We start from the raw sequence: 24408 nt of genomic DNA on the forward strand, positions 1-24408 counted from the left end.
CAGCCTCCTGCTCACAGCAGCAGTGTGGGTGAGATCTGGAAAGTCTGGCACTGCCCTCAGTCCTCCCCCAACACCGACACTCCTGGGTAGGCAAGGCACTATGAGTAACTCATATTTGATTCAGTTCTGAAGGCCTCAGCAGCAATAGGACACATACTAAGAACTATAATGATGCACAACAAGGGAGACAGTGCCCTAAAACATCTTCCAATGTGAATACACTGGACACAGACAACATCTATTTACTTTCCACGGTTACTCAGCCCTCGACTGGCCACAGACCAGGCACAGCTCAATGCAACTATGCTGAACTCTCATGAGAGGTGTCCAACTCCACAGGTTGCCACTGCTCTCTCCAGTCTCTTTTCGATGAGCCTTCCTCCCTTCAGCACAAGAGGCAAGCACCAGTTTTAAAGGCTTTTTATTTATATTAATTTGTTAAGCACCTATTTAGATCTGCAGCTATTTTGAATCACTTCCCTACCGCATTCATTACAGATGCTATGTGAAAGTCTGCACATCCCCACTACTCATCTTCTAAAAATACTTCATACCTCCACAGCCCTACAAGTACAGATAATGCAGACATCTTAATTAACACCGAGTGAATAACATAAACAACTCTGTAATTAAATGTCCTGACTTGATTCTCTCTCATTCATGCTATTAACAGTTTCACGTGACAAACAGTCCACTTCTAAATCATGCTGGCAGAATAATATACATTTCAATTAGACCACTTTATTAAATCAAATTGTGCTGCTCGCTGTGTCTGTGCAAGCTGCATGGCCTTCAGTGTAAACTGCACAAATGATGATAAAGTCTCTCATTAAAGCACTTCTGACTGCTATGTTTCAAGGAGCGTTATCGGAGGGGGAAGTCCCACTCTTCCCATTTTGGTGATAAGGAATCTGAGACCACAGAGAAATCACCTGTGTTAGTCACCTTGGAGTCAAATGAGAAGAATTTGGCCTCTCAGGTCCTGCTCTAGAGGACAAAGTTTGATCTAATTAAGCAAGTATTATCCATAAAACAAACAAAGAAGCATGTGTTCCCATAGAAACCCCCCATCACTCAACCCCACCGCTGCTGCTCAGCGTTCTGCTGGGAGCAAACAGAAGCAAGCAGCCTTACAGCTGGTCTATTGTCAGAATGACATGTTAGCAAAAGGACTTACAGACATGTTTGCTTATGAAATAAAGGTCTGCATGTTCAGAAATGCAAGCATTTTCTATGGGACAGGAGCTACACAGAGAAAGCTGTTCCCTGAAAGCTGTGCAGAACTCAACATAGTTAGGATATCTGTCACTGCGAAGCTGTGGGGCCTTCCCCAAAATATTAGGACAAACAGCTCTGAGTGCTCCAGTGAATACACAGCTGCCAGTATGTTCAGCCAACAGCAACAGGCTGGCATAGCAGCTGCACTGCATCCCTGAGCATCTCTTCAAAACAGTGGTAGTGCAGTGCCATGAAAAAGGAGAACCAGGCACATTTCCTCAACTGAGAATTAAAACTTGACTCCCAGAGACAAATACTGGCGCCGGTGCAGCTCATCAGATTTTTGCTAACGATGGATTACTTCAGATTTTACTTCAGATTTTAATCACAAATTTATACTGAGAATGATTTGAAAACTGTAGCAAGGTGAGTTAACGAAGGCAGGCAGACTTGCAGTTTTCTGGGCCCACAGAACCAGCAGATTTTCTCTTGAAATCAGGGTGCTTTGATATTATTTTTTTGGTAGCTGGGGTGCTATGTTATTTTGGAACCACGTGAAGCTGAAGATGACACCCATCGTCTTTGGAAAAGTCTCATCATAGGCAAACTTCATGGAGTCTTCTAAAGGTATTTCTACAACTTCAATCAGCTCTCCTTCCTCGGGTTGGCCACCTCCTTCACTCGTTCTCATCTGGTCTGTTACTTCTGCATAGAACAACGTCTGCCTGGAACCTGTCACACCTACTCCAGACCTGGAAAAAAGCAGAGGAAGCTTTTAGACAAGAAGCAGTATCTAGAAACCTGAATCCTTAACTTGGGTCCCTAAGCAATGCCAAAACACGTCCTGACTCCCTGCTAATGTCATTTAGAGCTTTCAAAAGCAATTTGTTAATATGGAAATTGAACACGACTTTCACGTCAAAATATTATCAGTTTTGAATACAGTTGCATGTTAAACAGTTCCGTCCTCAAACATATTCTGTGACTTTGGGGAAATGTTAGTGTGAGGGAAGATAAAGTAAAACCCATTTTCTTAATTGGTGAACAGTTGTTCTACATATACCGAAGTCAACAGAACTTCTTTCAATTAATCTTGGTAAGAACAGAACTGCACCGTGACCCACAGAGATCTACAAACAGCAGAGTGAAGCTCCTCAGTGTATCTGTATGCTGTTACGCTACATTTGCTTACTTGTTTTTACACAAATATTTAGATATTTTACTCTAAGAAGATTAGGTCCACTCACAGCTGGAGTTCTCTGCTCATGGACTGGAGAAGTGCAATAGAAGAGCAGCTTGGAAGTCTTTCTCTATCCTTCCTGAACTTTAGCCTTGACCCAAATGGACCGCTCTAAGCCCACACGTATCTGAAGTAATTCAGTCTTCCCACTAAATTTGTTACAGTGGATTTAGTTGAGGATATTTTAGATTATATCATCTTTCTTCAGCTAGACCACTTGCTGTGCATTATACTTCTTATTTGTTAATCCTCTATTTCCCTGAGACTATTTCATTTAGATATTTTTAAATAAGGGATTAGTACATAATCCACTCATTTAGTCCTACCAAGAAAAAATTCACATTGTAATTGCAACTTCGTCATTTCATATGATTACAAGTGACTTTTCAGATTGAAGCTAGATCCAGGGTTCACTGAAGCCATGAATCAGGCCTTAGGGAAAGCTGAAAAATTAGCCTCTGTTTTATTATACACATGAAGGATTCCAAGATCTGTAGCAGTATTATGACCTTAGAGTGCATATCCACACCTACTCAATCACTGGTCCACTCTGAGTTAACCTGACATGACTGACCCCCTGTAGCACGGATCCATTAGTTATCTCAGTTTTCTAAGAACATTGATAGTTATCTTGTTTGGACAATTAATAGTAACTAACAATGACAATGTAAGAATCCTTTTTTTATTTACTATTTCTTTCTCTAAATGCTCTCACTTTATCACTTGATCATTTTTTCATGGAGCTATGTGGAATGCCCTTTACTCAATTAAACATTCTCGAGTATTGCTTTGAAGCCAACCCAAGCCTCCACCTGGATGAAGTAATAAAGTGCTTTAGCATATACCTTGGAAAATGTGTACACATTTCACTGACTTGGGGGCAGGAGGAGGAAAAAAGGGGAAAGGCAGAAGGCAAGTGACTGCTACAGAGGCTACAATTTTGCTGTTGGTGTGCTCTCAGGTTTACCTGCTACTAGAAAATTCTTATGCTTTCCCACAGTTATTTTCTGAGTACTTTGTTTAAGGAAGTTCAGAGTGCCTTTATGTGTGGTTATACTCCCTTTTCTGCTGTCTTCTTTCTCTATCCCGAGTCTGCGATGTATATTTTTCCTTTCTGTACTATTTCACACTACAAATAAAATGCTTTTGGTCTAAAATGAGTTACCTATTAACAGATTACAACTACATTCATTAGCTTTGCATCTGTGAAAATCACAGGGGTCAGCACACCCGAACTGCCAGTGATGGGAAAACCACCCCCCTGACAAAGGTGTCTCCCCTCCCAACACAAGAGAGATGCAGTTTTGGGGGAGGGCAAGCAGGGTCTGAACTCACAGCATTGGCCCTTCAAGCTTCAGCTTCACTCTGTAGGTTTAGCCCTGAGCTGCTCAGACCAGGCATGGCATGGCTCATACTGACCCAGACCTATTACGCCTGGCTTGACCTAGCTCAGTGTTCCAGTTGGATTTTGATGTGTCTACATGGTGCATGACTCTCATTTACCAATGTGGGACAAATGCAAATCATCTATACAAAACACAGCTATGGTTCCCTGGTCTGTTTCTCAGAAGGAGATTCTGAGTTTACAGTTACTTCAATTAGCTCAACATGGCTCACAAAGCCTTTCTTTAGCTCTTCCCTTCTATCAAATGTATGAGGAGATACACAGCACCTGAAGGCGAGCTCACGAAGTGGAACTCCTCTACTCAAATCCATTTTTCCATCCAGTATTTTAATTTAAAGGAACAGACAAGCACCTGTGAGAACACAGCCAGCATTTGATACTGTGCTCCTCTGTTGAAACGTGAGGAATAAATAACTTGAGATTGATTTATTAACTAACTTACTATCAACTAATTAACTTCCTAGCTAAACTCAGATTTCTGATAGATGGTAATTAATACCTAACTCATATTTTAGTATTTAATAATATAATTAGATGAAGAAACAACACTCATCTGTTCCTATTAGCACAGAAATCTATACATTTTGTTTTATCTGGTGTAGTTAATGTGTAATCTCTAAAAGCAATATGAACTTTTCCAGTAACCTGGGTGCAGAATTTGGGTACATGATGAATACGTAACTCATGTTTACAAATAAATGACAGAAATCTCTGTTCTCCATGCTGAAATCAGGATCTACTTAGGCACACAACATGTACACTGATGAACAGCAACATGCAGCTCCTATTGTCGCTTCTTAAGACCGTGGCACAATTCTGACTTTATAAGCAGCAGGTGCAGGAGAAAAGCAGAGAAGTAATTAACATAAAATTATATTGCAATATGCCATCCCAACCAGGTGTACTAGCAGGTGATCTTTCTAATTATAACGCACTCCAACATTTTCAAGGCTGTTACTCTTTCTACATAATAACCTGTGAATACAAACCATTTTTACCTCGCTGCACAGTGACTAATAACCATGGCACAGCAATTGGAACATCCAATATGAATTCTATGAATACTCTTCTTTGTTGTAGACTTTTGGAAAAGTTTCAAATGTAGAAAGATTAAAGCGAGTACCATTATTAATACAGGTAAGCCCTTAAACTAATCCATCTGAGCATTTTAGAGGGCTGAGAACCTGCAGGACCTATTGGACCCAATTTATATTCTCCCCAAGCTGAGAGAAACTGAGGGTGGAATAAAGGGGAAAGAAGTTGAATGAGAAGCTCTAAGTAGCTTTTCTCCTGCTGGGATGACATATTACTGAAGCTTATAAATATTCTTCAAGACAACCAAACATTTCAAGAACCAGAAGAAAATATTAGAAGATGCAACGACAATATTAATGACAACATATTTAGTAACAACAAAACATTTCTTTGCACCAGTCTTGTAAAGAAACAAGCCTCAAGGAAGATAGTATCTCAGCTTATGGAACTAATTAAAAGCTTAATTCTACATGGGATTCAAACTGAAAGCTGCTGGGATTCAATGACAGAAAGAAAAGTTCCATCTAATATATGAGAAAGGCTCGTTCCCCCTTTGAAATCTTGCATTTAGGAAAACAAAGCGGGAAGAAATCTCACAAATTAGCAGTTTCACTGACAACAGTTTTCAAGAAGCCCCAGTTTACAATCCCACTGCTGCTGTATGATCTTCATTTCACTGCTGGTCAAAATGGTCCCTTTACACCCATTGCATCCATGCCATGTTTGACTGAGGCCATACTCTGCCTAGAACTCAACACAATACTAGGTGTCAAAACATTCACAGAAACACCCACATCAACAGAAAACAAACTTGCTGTAATGGTGAAATGAAGCTACTTCTATTCCACTTCAAACCCCTACTCTGAGTTCTCACCACACAATGTCCACATCCCTTTCATGACTTTCATCTTCAAATACTGTGCTCTACTTCAGGTTCCACTTAAGAAAGATGCAGATTGGATGGGAAGAAGGCAGAGGACAGCAGAAAGAATGATCAGGCATTGAGAAACTGCTGTCTGGAGAGAAAGGTAAAATGAACTAAGATAGCTTTGCATAGGCAAAAATAAAATGAAGAGGAGACATGTTCAAGCAGATACACAGAAGGTGCAGATGTATGTCATGTCTGCTGGGAAGAGGGTAATAAATCACAGCCTGGAAATGAAGAACAGGAAAATGAGACCAGATATCAGGAAAACCTTGCTTATAGTAAGGACACTTTGGACAGAATGCTTGGAAAGGCAATGAAATGATGTCATTTTAGAGAAAGCACAGATGCATGATTGTTAGAAATGACATAAATCCAGCTGAGCCTGTTCTTTGGAACAGGAGATCCTCCCAAAATTCCTTCCGATTCCATTTGTCAAGGCTTCTCTCTGAACTGCTGCAATGGATCAATTAATAATATACAGCAACTATTACACGGATCGTTGGGATGACAAATAATAAAAGAATTGCATGACATAACTATTAATGGCATGCATGTACATTCATGTAACACTTTATGTTAATCTCTTTATATCGACGGTTACAGCACAAAGCAGCATAAAACATTTGGAAAAACACATTACACTTAGAAAAAGCCCTGAAATTCTAATACATATTATAGCTATTACAGAAAAATAAGGTCCTTAGCAGAGCCTAGAGGGACCAATTATTTCTTGTCTTTACATCAGATGCTCAAGGATCAAAGAGATACACCAGCCTGGCTAAAGGAAGAGTAACAGGACATTGCTTACAGCAAGACTGTAACATTTAGAATCAAATTTTAATACACAACTTAGCAAATTGAACAAAGAAACTGTAAAAATATCATCTTTGATGCTTCAGCCTTTTATATGAAGCTGAGAAAGTCAGAACTATGCAGGAGCTTCTGACTTTAGCATGGATTTCCATGGGCAGAAAGCTGTGTCCACATACACAAAGCAAGACTGGGGGATTACATAGTAAGTAAGCATCCTTTGCTGAGTCTCAACACAGAAAACTCCCATTGTATCCTCCCTTTGCAAATCAGACTGCAATTAAAAACAAACAGAAAAACCTCGCAGCAACAACATGTAAAAGAAAAGGGCATTTAACAACCAAATATATATGCCATTTAAATGGCATGAGAATTGCTACTGAGCCAAAGTATTACACTGACAACTACAGAAATTATTCCCTACTCTTCCTACTTTGTGGGTGTGTATGCAAGTGTATATATCTGCATGGTACAGCCCACCAGTGTAACCCTACATAGGAAATGCAGCCGGACAGTTTTTTTCTCATAAGTCTGGAAGGCACCGTTTCTTCCAGCACAACACGCCTTGGTTTAGTGTCAAGGACTTGTAGGAGGCAGCTCCTGTGATTCAACCCCTCCCCTCAACAGAAGCACTGCTTCTTAATCCAGCAGGAAATAACATTTGCCAGGATTGACAGCTGTGGATTTGTATTCAATTCCCAAATTAAAAACCAACGACAAGGCCTGGTTCAATGGAGATGTCAAGCAAAAGGAAGAAAAGAAAAAACCTGCAGCGTTGTCTATAAAATACAAACATCCGTACATTTAGGATACGAAAAGCTGGGAAGGATACGATGGGATTAGAGCAGTGTGCAGAACTTCTCCTGAGTTTTTCCTCTTATTTTTCCTGAAACAACTCACATTTTGTATTTTTCTTCTTAAATATGAGTTTCTTCTTACATATTAGAATCTATTTCAATAGTCGTTGAATAGTCTCCACCATTAAATCATCAAACTCTTCATAGATGACATTGATTACCATTACATTCAAAGAAGCATTAATTTTGCCCTAAATATAATGGCAAAAGTTCTTAAGCTTCCGCAAAATCATATGAAGAAAAAATCAGAGCCCACTGTGTGCAGCTTGTATCCGAACAGTAAGATTCAGAAGTGGAAAAAGACCGACCCAGTAAAGCACTGTAACAAACTGCTCTCATTAACAGCTCCAACACACAGCTTAAATACAGGAACAGGGAGCATTAATTCACATTCAAGCTACTTCAGAAATGTATGACGCAAGAAAACATGGTGCTTTACTTGCTGCTGTTTACCTGTAAGAAGTGATCTTCCTTAGGTTTGTAACAGGAACACGATAGCCACACTCTTCTAAGATCTCCTCACAGGCAATTTCTTCTAAAGAAAGATGTGGCTTGTCTACGATGCCAGCACAGAGTTCATAAGTCACTCCTACCGCTGCAGGTAGAGGATCCTCCAGGCGGGAGAAACTCTCCTTGTCCTGGTTCTGGAAAAGCTCAGGATGTTGCCTTTCTACTTCGCACATGTAAACAGCTTAAAAGAAACAAACAAACAAACACATAAGGGAAAGAATCAAGAGGGTTCTTTGAGTTTATTCATATTCAAAGGAAAAAATAAATAGAGAACACAAATTTGGGGCAGAAAGTTATTATCATGAGAGCACGTGAAAGCAGCAAGTATCTGCCTGCGCTAGCTATTAAAATTATGATGCAGAGAAAATACAACTTTAGAGGGCAAAGGATCTCCTCCTACCTCTGTAAATTTATTCTTTGAGCTCTATTTGTGCCTTTGGGATGAGGCCATGCACATTAAAAAGGAAGCCAGCTCGTCCAAGAAGTCTACACAGCCCAGAAGCTCCTAACAGCTTCCCTTCGTTAAGCAATGTGGCTATCAGGATTTAATTTAAACTCCACAGTTATTCTGCATTAAAGTTGGGTTGCGAATAACCTACCATGTGCACAACGATGAGTCTTTCAGCCTGTCAACTCAGCTGTTATTTAGAAAGGGTATGAAAAGCATGTATGTTTGTTTGAAAAAAAAAAAACACCACATAAATCCCCTTTTGAACATATAGTTCCTTGCACAGATTCCTGTGCGGAGTTGGAAAAAGACTTCTTGAATTAATCTACAAACAGCTGCCGCTGTAATGCACTCCTAAAGAAAGTGCCAGATTTTAGTCCTCGTTTCAGCAAAACCTCTCACCGATGTCAACTGAAGTTTTGCCTGAGTGAAAACTGTTGGTAAACACAAAAAATCATTGTTGATGACTGCAGATCACTATCACTAATGGCACCACAGCGATGATTTCTTAAGCACTTTCTAAACCCAAGAAATTGGTGCCTAAAGTTCCTTCAGGCTTCTTGTGGCAACTCAGAAGGGTTGTATAAGAGATCAGCACTTTGTGAGTGTTGTCCAGGTTGCTCTGGATAGAAACATGAGGTGCAGAAGTGTGCCCCAAATTTATCTTCATTCAGAACTCAAGATGCCCAAAGCTGTTTGTATTAAGTACATTTAGACCTTTGAGATATAAACATTTAAGGAAAGGAAGCCTTCATTTTTTAAGTCAATAGGAACAAATAGAGCTTAAAACACAGTAAGGAGGAGGGAAAAAAAAGTGTGCATACAGTTGTTAATACGAAAACTTTTAAAAGCTATGAATTACCATAAATGACAACTACCTCCAGGATCTCTCTGAAATGAACCCAATACTTCTGAGATTGTGTTGCTTTGTCAGTATGGACATACCTTTATCAGTACATCTAAAATGGAGCAAAGCATACATTCCAATAAAGGACTTAGGCACCGAACCAGGATATAGGTAAGAGTGTGGGAATGGAAATATGAAACTGTGATTACAGTAACTCTCTGTTGTAAGGCTGCTGAATCCCTGAAGCCCCTTCTGTCATTCCAGCAGGCACCTGCCATCCTCCTTCTCCCCCAGCACAACTGGGCTCCGTGTAGATCAAAGTTACTTTCCTAGAAGGACCCAATCCAGCAGTCCTCCTCAGAGAAAAACCCTGCGATGTGCCAACTCACAAGCACACTAGCAGCTTTTCTCTGTCAATAAGGAAGAAAACAATCTGTACTAGTCGTTTCTTTAAAGAGTCCAAAAATCAGTGTTCAATCAAGCATGGACTCGTTACCACCAGGTTTGGAAAGGTTCAGACTGAATTTCTCTCTCAGACAGAAGCAAAGCCTAGAACATCAAAGTGCCTCAGTACCAGGGACCAGAGTCCCTCAGACCTCTCTTGAAGTTGGAGAACTGACTGCACAAGTGATACACCCAAGGTCCTAAGGTAACAGATAAAACATCAGCCTGTGATTTATTAGTTTGGGTGCACTCTCTGGATGGAAGCTTGAGATATTCCTCTTCCTCACTGCAGAGGCATGGAGAGTTCAGAGAGCAGAAACTAGAATTCAGAGTTCCTCTTCCAGCAGTCACTCTCTCACTGTTGCCATGTCCTATTGCTCCCCCATCTTCTGATGGTTTACATTACTTTGATCAGAAACAGCCACTTCATTACCACCACGAAGCTTCCTCCATCCTCCATCTCTCAGATTAGTTGCTTAACCCTCAAATTCACAGAATTTTATGTGTTGAAAGGGACCTATGTGTGTCACCAAATCCAACCCCCTGCTAAAGCAGGTTCCCTACAGTAGGTTGCAAAATGATCTGTTTGCAGCCACATCAGACCTCTGCTGGTGCTACATAAGGGAACGCGGTGGGGATGTATGTACAAAGATGGACAACTGCCTTCAGAAACAGCACGGACTTAAATGGGAAAACCTGATCAGCACACCACACCCCAAGGCAAGGCAAGCACATATGTCATCCAGCACACATGCAGGGGACGAGCCTGCTGCCTGAGCTGCAGCTGTTTGCTTGCAAGAAGAAAGATGTATTATCATCTTCCGTGGGATCCTGAGAGAGGCAATGAGAAGCCTTTGCTTTAATTTCTGCTCTGAGAAACAGGCACCAATGCAGACAGCAACCAGCTGATGGAAATAAAATTGCGGTGTTGCGAGTAACAGAGGGACATGGTTGCATTGAGTGAGCTGCTACAGGGACTGTATTGGACTGACCCCTGTCCCCCAAGGCCAGGTTTGGCATCCCCGTGGAGATGATACAATGGACATCATTAAGCACATATATATATGCCAGCTTCTGCTTAAGACTGCCTCAAAGAGAGCAACCACTACATGAGTGATTTCACTCAGCTGACAAATAAAAGGCACCGAATTACTAACAAACAGATAAACAAACTCCTTATAATAATCAATATAGTGCTCCATGAGAAATAAACACTATTATTATAACAGTGCTGCACAAAACTGAGCCTGTCAATCACTGCTGGTAAGTAAGGACAGCGTGATACCACCCCAGAAAGTTTCCAATGAAGTCTATCACAAACAATCTTGAAATGGTTTCTTAGCAACAGTCAGTGAAATATCTTGTGGATTTTTTAATTTCAGATGCAGACAATATGCATTTCATTTTTAACTTCCAAAAAGTAAATACTGCTTTGCATAAAAATAACAAGGGCCGTTGCAATTCTGAACTAAAGCTGCCAGCTAGATAGGTCAAGAATCAGCTTCAAATAAAGGTAACTCATTGCACAAGCATCGTAGAGCTGTTTGAAATGCCACGCAGAAGAGGACAATGTCTATCCCAAAAGCAGGGTGTGAGGCTGCCCTCATCATTCGTTTCATCTGCAATGGAAATTTCCTTGGTTAGAAATTCCAACTTGCTGAAAAGGGTGGGCTACCGCACAAAGAACGGAATATAGAACAAAGATTTTATCACCACAGATGTACCAACTTTTAACTGCTAAACCCTTAAAAGCTTGCTTCGCTAGAGAGCAAAAGTAAATCTAAAAAAAGAGGATTACCTGGGCGGAACTGCTTCACCACTACAAAGCACTGCCGAGAAGTATTGAAGATCAGGATTGACACGCTAGGGAGAAGATAAAAAACACAAGATCAATGCTTTATGAAGGATACGCTCAGCACTGTTAAACTTACATCTTGTGAATTTCATTTTAGCTACATAAATACACTGAAGAATTATTAAACCACAATGCAACAAGATCCTTGACCAAGGTCCATCAAGAGGCATACATAATGGGTCACGTTCCCAAAGCTCAAATTAAGTCACTTTTGCCTTCTGTCGTGCAGATAAAGCAATCTAGCAATCGATTCCTTCCTCCCAACAACAAAAAGACCCAATCTAGTGACACATCTATTTGATAGCAACGAGTCAATAATTCCATAAAAACAAGACCGTTTTATTCCCTCCTATAAGGCCCATATTAGAATAACCTACTTTTTAAGCACGATACAGCCCTATCTTAAAACAGACTTCTTCTGTATAAGCACAGAACATCTCTGACCTGCGGCCATTTGCTCAGCTGGACCTTAAAAAAAGACACCACCCAACTCCAACTTTGTCCAGACTTAAATGTGCAGTGCTTTTAACCACTACAACATTCTGTGGTTCAAAAGTCAGATTCTAACCTTCCCCCTGTCCTCCTGGCTGTTTGAAATCCTTGTTGCATGGAAACTGATTCTGAGATGCCCAGAAAGCGTGGAGAATTGATCCTCCCTGCTCTGATCTCCAGTCAAATTACTCCTACATTTTACTAGTTAAAAAAAAAATTGGTAGCCCACCAAAACCTGTAGAACGATGTATGTTCTGCTTCTTACCATAGCAGCACTCCCTCGTTGGTAATGTCCCACCATATGCAATTGGAAAATTAATCCATTATTCCATGAATTCTACACAGGATTATACTAACAACGGCAGATATGCAGCATTTAATCAAAATTTCAATTTTCCCTGTAAAAGAGCTGTGTATTTATTTTCATTATTTGATTTAATTACCAAGTATGTTGCTGACAGAGTAACTGCTATTTAATGATTATTAAGAATTCTATTAAATATTATTGTTATTATAACGATATTTAAAGAGCAAAACAGAAGAGGGAAGTCCAGATGTGATCATTTACATTCACTCTTGTTATTCTTAAAGATTCGAACTGCACATCAATGGTGAAATGCCATTTGTAGGCGGTTTTTAAGCAATGGTTTTAGACTTTGGAGCCTCTGGAAGCAAATACTGAGCAAAAAGGTATTACTTCTGCTGAATATGTATATATTTGACTGTAATTGCAAGACAGAGCACATCGCCTGAAAGCAAAGAAAGCATCAACCCAGAGCTAAGGGGCAAGGGAGAAGCAGGGACTTCTGAAAGATGCAGTTGAACTTTGCCTTTCTTCACTCCCACCACCCTAAGCCAATTTTTTCCTTTGGCTTTCTTTCTTCAGCGTGTCTCATTAAATAAATCATACCAACTCATTAAAAGTGGCTCAGCTATTAGACATTACTTTTTTTCCTTAAGAGTCAATCACTTGAGATTTTTATGGAACAGATGGGGAAATTAAAAACAATCTGTCAGAATTAAGGAACGAGATCAAATTAAGCTGGAAAGGAGTAGCAGCAAGTTATTACAATTGTCTGCTTCTCACACCATCTTGAGATGAGAGGGTACAGAGATGGCACAAATCTGTAGAACTTCCTATTTAATTACTTTCAATTTTCTGAGAGGCTGACAAACAATTCTGAACATAAATTTACATTTTTTAACAAACTGCAATATACAAGTTCTAATATTTCTTGTCAGCTGAAGAGCCACAGAGGCGAAAGTTCAACATTAAATACTTTAAGATGAGTGTCACTCTATAAATGTGTTCTTTATTCCACAAGAAACAATAAAACATGAAATATTTCCACTGGTTACTACGTGTGTAACTTAAGAGAAGCCACTTGAGGTATTCAGGATGGTTACCTGAGTATGGCAGAAAGTTATAGCAAGATAAACTGAAGATCCCCACAACCACTGCTTTCATTGATTACCCTAACACAGCAATAAGTTTCAGTCATTAGGTCTGGCCTGCAAGATTAAGAGAGCGCATGGGCTGCTCCAAAAGTAATGCTTCCTATTCTATTACATCAGTCCACAACATCAGAGATGGATGTTGGTGGCGTGGCAGCAGAGGATGAACCTTCCCACCAATATTCCATTCCATTTTGTTGACATGTGACAGATGGCAGCAGAGAGGCAGCCTGACAGATTGATGTCTGACATGGAGGTGTGAAGGAGCAAAGATGAACTGAATTCCTCTGTGCAGAAAGAATGGCACCCAATGACATTCACCAATGCTCGCTGAATGCTTATGGAGACCAAACAGTGGATGTGAACACGGTGAGGCAGTGGGTGCTGCGTCTCAGCACTCGTAATAGCAACAGTGGGACCTCCACCAATACAGGTATTTACGAGCACAGCTTCTGTTCATCACAGGCAAAAATGCATATCTAACAGTGGTGACTGCTGAAAAATAGTGTTTTGTAGCTGAGCATTTGCTCTAGCAAATAGTGTTATCATGCTCCTTGTATCTACTGTATTTGCCATGGAAAGAAATAGGAGGCATTACTTCTGGAGTGACCAATTCCTCTTCTACCATTAGAAGTGTGATATCCACCTACATACTCCCTTTATATCTCAAAATACCCCTTACAAGAAGATAGGAAATGCCTCTGTGGCATGCCACTAACCTAAACAACTCCTCCAGGTTCATCCTTCCATGGGCTTAGTACAGCTCTGTATTTATTGAGCTTACAGTAATGATGCTTTATGGCATTTCAGCACAGCAGACATTGATAGAGAAAAGAATTTCAGCTTGTAATCATTGGCTCTGCAATTTCTACCTCGATGGTTTGTCAGTTGTTGACCTGGACTACTGCTAATCCACAAGCAACTGCTAACACTCCCTAATTGCTTTTCATGAGACCAACTTTTAGAACAATAAACAAAGATTCATTCAGCCTTTCATTATTCTTACATGTGCCTTTATCGCCTACTTTACAAATGCTTTACAAAACAAGTAAATGCATAAATAAACCCCAGTTAAATAATAGCAAAGAAAAGATTCTCTTGTGTTTCTCTGAATGAAATGAGACTCTCAAGGCTGGAGATGAGGCTTTTTAAAAGATAATCTTGTGCTAATACTACAGTATGCTAAGTAATTGATGGGGTAATAAGGGCAAAGAAATTGACCCTTCTTTAATCATCCCAAGAGGAACTCAGGACGCTTCTTGTGCTGGTGGGTAACATGGCGAGTGCGTATGGATGATATTCCATAGTGGAGACTCCAGGAAATAATGCTATTTGATTAATGGGAAAAAGGAAAAGATAAAGAAGCCAAACACTCACAACACTATAGGAATCTATGCTAATTCAACTGACATTCTAAAAGACAATGAAAACAGAATGGACAATGAAAATAAAAGTCACAAAAAAAGAAATATAAGAATGTCATGCAGGAATAAAAAGAACTGATTTAATCCATGCCTACCCTTGACTATCAGCATATTTGGTATTTCAGATTCCCTTGATACAATTAGAAGAAAATCAATGTAATGTGCAATCACAGAAGTATTTAGAAAGATATGTATTCCTCTCAGCTGGACAGTGTGTGAATATGATACACGTAGCACTTCTTCCTTATATGGCCTCATAAGGGAGCAAATAGGAAGAATCGTGAGTCATTCAAGAAAGAAAGGTAGTAAAAAAAATTACCACCTAGATGTGACAACATTGTTTAATGCGTAAATTTTGTTCTTAACGTTACGTGGATTAAGTTTTCTGAATACAACGTTGACAAACTGATCTTTCCCATCACTTTCTGTGTAATTTATGATTTCAAACAAAAATAATTATAAGGGAGGATTCATCCTTCAGGGAGGCCTTTGTCATCTCAGGTTATTTCAGAGTTATTTTGAGGGACCAGGAGAAAGATTTGCCTACATCCTGTGTTACTTCTGTAATCAGATGAGCCATCCACTTCACAGCTGCACATCCCTGAAAATTTACAATATATAGTATCTAAAGTGCTGTCTTCTTTCTTTTATCAGAGAATCTAGAGCACCCAGTGTCTTAAGCCAGAGGAAACAGCCCATTTTCAGAACAGACAAGTAATAAAGCTGTACCCTTTGATTATTCTCCAGCGCAATTCCTTCAGTTTCCCAGAGCTTGAACTATAATGCAGAGAGTCCTGAGATTAAACGTGTGTGCTCGCACAATCTTTATTGGTCTATTTAAGTCTTCCTTCAAAGCATTTTACATTTTTCAAAGGCCAACACCAATCCAACTGGCTACTTAAAATGCAGCCTATTACAAAAGCAAGGCTATAAGCTCCTGACAAAAACATTCACCCTTTCATACTAATCACAGATAAAGTGGATTTGGCAGAAGATAATTAGAGATGTCTAGAAGACTTCTGTATTCAGATAAAATGTGAATGCTTTCTCCAATACAATTCAAATATTTATTACTAAGTGAAACCAGGATTAAAGCAGCAAGATGCTCGTGCTTAAGAAAATTAATGTTACAGTGAAAAGAAAAAAAAGGAAGGCAGGTTTCGGTAAACTGAAGTGCAGCAGGAAGTTGTTCATGGCACCATAAAGCAGGACATGTATGTCTGATTAATCATCAGACTAGCAGAAGAATGACTTAAGAAGTGCTAACAATTCCATATACGTGCGCTTCTAAAACTATCTAATTGTAAAGTAGCAATTAGTACCCAGGCAAAGATTAAGGTGCAGGACAACTTGTTTGGAATAAACAATCCTCCCAGCAGGCTGTTTCCATCTAACAAAGGAAAAAATAGAAAGTAAATTCAACTGCAAAATAAATGAGACATCAAAGCACATTGCTCTCAATAACATTCTTCAAGAGTCATATCTTGGCCTGTATCCCAGGATACCCATGGAAATGAAACACTGCATCTCAATGGGATTCTTTCAACAAAATATTTTAATAAATAAATTCAGGTTTTATTCTATCTTGGTTAATTAAATAAATCTTTGTGGGCATGAAGCATAGAATAAGTCAGAGTCTGATGGGCTTTTGTTCCAATTCTCAATTATTTGTGCAACCACTGTTTATAAATGTTATCACCTAATAAGACCACTAAACGATCTATCTAAAAGGCAGAGGTATGACTTCATTCCAAAAAGGCAAAAGTCAAAGCTTTTAAACAATCTGAGATTTGAGGACAGCACACAGAATAACAATGTCAAGTGTTCTGCCCAAGCTAGAAAGAGATAAACCAGCAACTTCACTTCATACCTATTAAAAATCAAATATGAAGTGAATAGCAACACTCTCAGGGATAGATGTTGGTCTCACCACTACGAGTGAGAAACAGAGAATTCACATTTTACCACTTCTTTTGCATACTACTGAAAAACACTTCAAAGAGAAATTCCTGAATCTGTAAAAACTAGATGTCTCTAATTTGGCCACCAAGGACCTCTGTTTAGTAACGTCTGAATAATCATCCAAAAACTCTTTTGTATGTGGTTACATTTAAATATTTTTATTTACTCATGTAATTTTCCAAAGAATCAATGCCCTGAATAAGTATTTTATCGCCATTTTACCCTACTTGGTAGAGTTTATAAGCTAGATGGTGATTTAATGGCAAACATTTAAAAAGGTGAAATCAGAACTGAAAAATCTGGCTTCTGATTTTGCTTTTTTCTCTGATAACTTTACAGCATGAAATGAGTTTACTTTTGCATCGTCATACCTTTATCCTGATAGCATCCTTGATAAACAGATACCAGGTCCAAAAAGGTTTTTATCATTTCAAATCTGATTTTTTTTCTGTACAGGGCCATTCCTTCATCATTCTGTCACTGGTTACTGATGAAATGAAATGGTTCCGGTTCTCTTTCTAACATTCCTTTCCATTTTCCTGATAAGCAGTTAATTTTTCTCTTCGGTTGCATCATCCTCTGCACAAACATGCCCAGCCATCATTACTTTTTCTCTCAGCTATTATTTCCCTAAACTTTTCATCATTTCTGTTCTTTGTTGAACTACATCTGGTTTCTCATCTCCTCTACTATCTTTGAAGATAATGATGAGAACTCTACAGCACTGACACCATGGAGATGTTACAAAGACAGAGGAGGTTTACAGCACAAGAACGTATCACTGCACACAAGAGCCACATGCCACCCAAGAAAGACCAACTTTTTCTTAAGCTGTAAAGATGCTAAAAGGCTGTGTTTTACCCATTCTAAAGCTACTGTGATAATTCTCGTGCAAAGGAAGCATCTGAGTTAAATTTCACGGCATCTTATAATACACCAGGACATAAACCAGAAAAATACATGTGGGATTAAATTTCCATAAAGCCCAACCGATCCGGCATATGAAACAGGAGAAGGAATTTAATCTGCTCCTATAACATGCTCAGGGCACGTGACTTCCACCATATCTCCAGAGGTCCAGAACAGCGGCCGGCTGCCTCTGGCTCCAGCAACCCAGGCTGTACCCATGGGGCAGACAGTGGGGCTGTGGGTACCCACCCAATAACACCTTTCTCCTCCCATGCTGCAGTGCCAAGCATTCTGTGGGTCTCCAGAACCTGGGGGAGAACAAACAGATTTCCTCTGTTCCCTTTTACCTACAACTGATGGGAAGCTCTACTTGTTACCTATCTCTGCAGTACATCCAGTCTGCAGCCTCCTCACTAAGCAAACACTTCAAATAAGAAATGAGAAATGATCTCTTACCTTCAAAGAAGCCAATCTCATAAGGCAGCAATATTATTTCCCTCTCCCCTCTTTTTTTTTGGAGGGATGAGAAAGGAAGGCAAAGTTTTTTTCCTTGCAGAATGTTTGTCAGGAGCTATTCCTGTGACACTGTGACATGTTTATGTAGTCAATCAAAGTACAACTGTGCATGTGCATTGGACCTTTGTTATAAGCTTTTGGGTCCCAGTGCATTTTTCTTGTCACATGACATTGAGAGGGTTAAGGAGGAACCACCTAACAATGCAGCTCAATCTCCTCTATTTTCTTTTTCCTTTGAAATGCAGTGTACTTCACAGCGACATGTTGATAGTTCTAAATAGAGAAGTAACCATAATTTTGCTTTATACCCCATCTAAAAACTGTTCTACTACTTGTCAATTACTAAAAGATTCCTGCTCCTGAACATTACTACTCTGAGCACAAAAGCAAGCACATGACTCCACACTGACCTTCATCTGTTCCCGAATTGTGTCTTTTAAAAGCCTTGAATCCGTTTAAGGGGAGCTGCTGAAACCTGAAACGAACCAAGTCTATTGCTTTATAGAGTAGATGAATGTAAAACTGAAGTATTACATTTCAGGCTCTTACTGTACTAAATATAGCAAAATTAGGATGCGGGGGAATATAACCAGAGTGAGTCTGGTTTTAGAGAAGAGATTTTTGTTACAGACATCAATGATTATTTTGTAATACTCGGTCCATTTCTGTTCCTGACAGAATATCACTGTAAACGTGCAGAAGTGAAATGAACTCCCAATCAAGAGATTCCTTTTGAATACCTGTGATCTTAAAAAACAACAACAAAAAACAACTCTACACCCTAAAGACCGCCAACACCAACTGCTAAGTACTTCTGAAAGACCCTGCACTTAGATTTGTCTGATAAAGCAACACTCAGCTGATTTTCTATAGAATCATTAAGGCTGGAACAGATAATCTAGTCCAAGTGCCAACCCATCCCACCATGCCCACCATCACTCAGTGCCACATCTCCACAGTCCTTGAACACCTCCAGGGATGGTGACTCCACCACCTCCCTGGGCAGCCTGTGCCAGTGACAGACCACTGAGAATAAATCTTTCCTAATACCCAACCTGAAGCTCCTACGATGCAACTTAGTTTTTAACAATATTGTTTTTGAAAGTCTGCCTTGGTAACGGTTGACTGTGTGACTAGTAATAACTTTTTGGGGGGAAATAACCAAACCTAACTCTTTAAAATGTGCAATGGGATTGAGAGCAAGCATGAATTGTTCAGCATAAATTACAAACTAAATATCTATGGGTTCAAATTCAGATCTGCACAAACTAAGAAAGAAGGGGAAATAAAAGGAAAATCAAGTAAAAATGCACCATTTCAGCTTGCACAAGTGTTACACCAGCTTCTGTATGTATAAATGAGGACTGTGTTGAGCCTGATAGATATTTAAGATTTTTCCAATAGGTGACTCACACCTAAGGCAAGAGAAATGACTGCTGCAGCCCTCATGTTTTCCTCTTTGTTAAATTTAATCAGCTGTTCATCTCAACAGTTGGAAAGGATAGATTTATACGGAAATAACTCCAACTCTCTCGCTAAACGTTTTCCTGTATCAAATACATATTCTGATAAAAATCTACTGAATATTGGCTTACGCTGACCTCATCCAAAACAAGAAAAAACACTGAGGTCCCAGAGGAGCCCAGAGCTCAAACTCTCAGTTTACTGTCATACGGCACGTATCAATTGTATGTAAAATTATAATGCCCTTATATGTACATTTTGCAGATCTGGCATTCCAGTCTGTAGTTCAATGTAGACAAACAGGCTTATTTATTTATTTAATGGAGCACTTAATGGTATTACAGTATTTTCAGAAAGAAAAAAAAAAAAGTACTTTTAAAAAAGGTGTCTTAAATACGGGCAATTCCTACAGTCTTACTGAATGAGACCATCATTTCCTGATTTTATGCCCTGGGAAACCGTGATCAACAGCATGTGGATCATGGAATCCTCCTTCAATAACTCATCCTTCATTAAGATCCTTAAACTTGCAAGGGCTCTCTAAATATATATTCCCCTACACATGCCTAGAGCATATGGAAATGACTTTTCCTTACAAGTAGCATCACAGCTATCTTACAAAGATACAGTCAAACACAGTTTATCAAAACCTGACAAGGAATTCTTGATTAATCCATTTGATAATAACTGACTTTCCATTCACAAAGAGAGATTATGTAAAAGCATGGATTTCCTATGCAGAAAGTTCACGTTATTACCTTGGATTTCAAAAGTTGCCATGAATCTACTTGTGTAAGAGCATTAGGCATTCTGCAGTTCAACAGTGATCACTAATAAGTTTGGATGGCAGCTGTTGTACATCTGAAGCTAACAAATGTTATGTGGCCAGAGATGACTGGCGTGACATGTGTCTGTAGCCCTTTTATACAGTTATGTACTCAACTATTTTAAAAATGTTCACAAAAGTCCTTCAGAAATACCATTCTCAAGAAGTTCATGGAAAAACAATCCTTTAATATTTACCCCACTCAGTTAGTTGCATATGCTCACACGTTATCACACAGTGAGAAGTTAAAACAAAAGTAATGACAAATTATTCCTCTGGAAGTCATGCCCTTCTTAGCACTGTGACTTGAAGCTGGATTCACTCGCTTGAAAGTACAAGGCATATATTAAATTTCCAGCAATCAATTATCGTTTCAGCCTTTGTATCTGTGATCATAAATCCCAGCACATGCCCATATGGATAGACAGAGTGCAAAGACAGAACAGTCTTCCAGGCAAATTCCAAAAGCAAGTGTAAAGTTCAGTAATGAAATATCACTCCCTTGTCTGTTCTTAACCTCAAGCAGTACAGGCTTTTATAAATGTTCATCAATTTAATATTTTCATAGACATCCTGGAAGCCTTATGTTCATAATCTTTATACTGAAAGGTCCCTATCAGGAAAGTGATGCAAATATCCATCCCAAGAACCTACACACAAAATACATTCACTGTAAGGTCTGAGAGGATTCTGACAAAAACAATAAGAAAACACAAATGAATTTACTTACCTCATGCACAGGAAGAATACATCTCTCAAGATGACTCTGACTGTTTCAGCTACTTTTGCAGTAAGTGCTTTACTACATTTTTACATGAATAAACTCAGAAAGGCTTTTTCTAAGGAAAAGTTGTTACTTTTGCTTTTTATTTTTTTATTTTCCAATACTTGAATTTTCAGTGACTAGATCATATATTTATACAACGTAAAAAGTCAAATACTTTATTATTAAGTAAGTCTGAGACCGAGTCTCTCTCATACATATTCTAATTGTTATTATTTGGCATGAATTGATCTTTACAGTCAGGAGTTAATTTCTTTTTTAATAGGAGAAATAAAATCGAAAGGCAGAATAAAACCCAAGGCCATCCATTTCTTTCTGTGTGCTTAGAAGAGCATTTTGTGGTACAGAATGAATGGTCTGAAAAGTTTCAAATATTTGCAAAGCTATTGTGCTTTGCTTGAAACATCACAACACGACAGTGATGGACATGGTGAAAATAAAAATGTTAGCACAACATTAGGGTACGATTAAACATGAAACAGAATCTATGTCTTATTTCAAGTAATTGCCAGTGACAGAATCAAACACTATGACCACAACTTAAGATTGTTTTTTAACAGCCTTCCCATTAGTACAATGCATGGGCTTGTATTTTCACAGGTGAGGGAATATGCTCAGATACTCAAGTCTATATCATCTATCTTCATGAATAACACAACTCCATATATATATACACCGTGTATATGTATATACATATAATTGTATGGGAGCACAGTCTTTTCCTCAGTCAATATTTCCACACTCAAGGAAGAGGATTTCATACAATTCAAGCTTTTAATTTCATCTTCCATTCCATCGTTACATCACATGCAATACATTATTACAAAATTAGTACAAAAACTCTAATATCTGACAAGTCAGGCACAGGTAAATCACACTGGAAGACATAAACCATGTGGAGACTTTAAACTTTCTGCTAATTCTGTTTAAAGCAATGGAGAAGCATCTGCATTACATAGGAAGTTAGAATTGAAAAGGCAGCTGGAGGAAAAAAGGGATATTTCAAACATTAAGGTTTGACCATTGGAAGAATATAGCATGAAATACAACTTAAAGAAAAAAGGAAGTAATGTTACACTATCTATTACCTGTCATGTGTCCTCATAAAGTCCCAAAACTTCTTAGCACCATTCTAGGGGAAAAAAAATAAATAATAAACGTGTCAGTAAAATGCATTCCAAGTGAAAACTGATTATAATGAAATTGAGCAAAAATTTCACAGGTATCTTTTTACAAACTCTGTAGAGATGATTTTACTGATGGGATCCTTATTCTGGATTTTGACAGTTTATCTTTCCAGCACAGCTCAGCATTTACCACCAGCTGAACTAATTTGGAATCCAGGCTAAGAAGGTTGAAGCCCACCTAAGTGATGTTTCATACTTTGGGTTCTGCTTTCCAGCGTTATGACATACACTGACAAAACCAAACTAAAACAATAACTGTTTTTCCCTTTGATACAACCACTGAATATGTTTGCAGAGTTATTTCTCTAACCTTATATCCTACAAGAAGTGATCTTTGGGTAGCTTCCCAGCCACTGTTTACCACTTGCAAGTTATCTTGTCTTCTGCTGTATAAAAATGAATTACATCTACCACGGCAAAGATGAAAGTAACGCCTGAAAACAGTCACTTTTCTATAGTGACCATGTACACACTTACTTGCACACATATTCTGTGTTCTGTAATAATATATGCCAGTCCATACATACTAGTTAACAGATACATGTATATAGTTTGGTACCTATTTTAAGTCTATTAGACACGTGGCAATATTTTTCAGCTGTACAACTCCAAAGACTTCCCTCCTAGGTCAGCTTTAAGTCTGTATTATTGGATCAGAATGGGACTCAAGGAAATTCATTCAGTTGATACCTTTTTGATATCAGCATAGCAAAAACCAGACCAGCTGAAGACATACAAACCTAAAACATCCTTCATGTGAAGAGCAGCAAAAGCTCTCTGTTATAACGTATACTTAAACAGATGATCAAACCCTAAGCAACCGGTTAATGATTTAAAGCAGGTAAATGCGAGCAATGAGAGTAGAAACAAGTTCAGTTGGTTAGTAAAGGTGCCAACCAATATAGAAAGGCTCTTCAGCTCTATTACAGATGTCATGACTACCAAGTACACAACAGCTGGTGGGGATTAGATAACAAGCACTCTGGTTCAGAGATTAAGCTCCTGAGCTTTATGAGTTTACCAAGCTTTTTGGGAGAGTGACGGTTTGCTTGCTAGCCGGGTTTTCCTTCATTCCCACAGCTCTAATTATAAGCAGTTGTCCACCTCAAGAGAAACTCTAGTCTACAATCAATGCCTCTGCATAACTTCTGTAGCATTGAAAGGAATCAAATGTATGCATCAGAAAAGAAGCCACGCCACTGCTTAAATGCAGCAATGTTGAAAGAGAAGTAAGGATAGCAAATTCTCAGTGTGAACTGGAATACTAAAACCCTTGGCCATCAGACTGAGTATATCCAATCTGTTCACCTGGTGACAGACAGAACAACAACTCTGAAAAGACTATGACACAACACGTATTTGCAACTTAAAAGCACAGGCCGGTGCTGTGTAATAAGATAACTTAGGGCATTACAAGCATAAGTTCTGCTCAATCCTCATGGAGATTTATTTCAACATATAAGATGAATGAACGTGGGGTATTTTTTCTTGCTTGCCAACTGAAGTGCAATTTGCTGCTTGACGTGAGTGATTTGAGAAACTGAGAAATAGAGATAACACCTTCTGTATGTACCTTCATACAGGTTCACCACCTTCAACCTCCTGCTGTCACCAAAGGTAAGATACATGGCCATCCATTCTCCTGTTGTAGTTTCTCCCTCCCTTGACAAAAATATGGGTGTCTAACTGATGGAGAAGACAGACATCACGGCTACCCTAGATTAACTTATGCTCAGTCCTGCAATATTAATTCCTATGGTACAATCCCAGCAAAAATCCTCCTAGCTTTTTC

The 24408-nt window shown here is 39.0% G+C and overlaps 1 protein-coding gene across 1 annotated transcript in view; it reads right to left on the reverse strand.

The window, feature by feature from the left end:
• Window positions 1–1579: 1579 nt before the first annotated feature.
• NUDT14 (nudix hydrolase 14) overlaps window positions 1580–24408 on the reverse strand; it is a 43815-nt gene continuing 20986 nt past the window's right edge. The window contains 5 exon segments of the mRNA XM_015865677.3: window positions 1580–1737; window positions 1739–1970; window positions 7947–8184; window positions 11541–11605; window positions 22518–22561. Coding sequence (XP_015721163.2) covers window positions 1714–1737; window positions 1739–1970; window positions 7947–8184; window positions 11541–11605; window positions 22518–22561 — 603 coding nt within the window. The 3' untranslated portion in view covers window positions 1580–1713.

This window comes from Coturnix japonica, chromosome 5 (genome assembly GCF_054131305.1).
Source record: "Coturnix japonica strain WE chromosome 5, WE-NBRP24, whole genome shotgun sequence".
In the NCBI taxonomy this organism is placed as follows: Eukaryota; Metazoa; Chordata; class Aves; order Galliformes; family Phasianidae; genus Coturnix; species Coturnix japonica.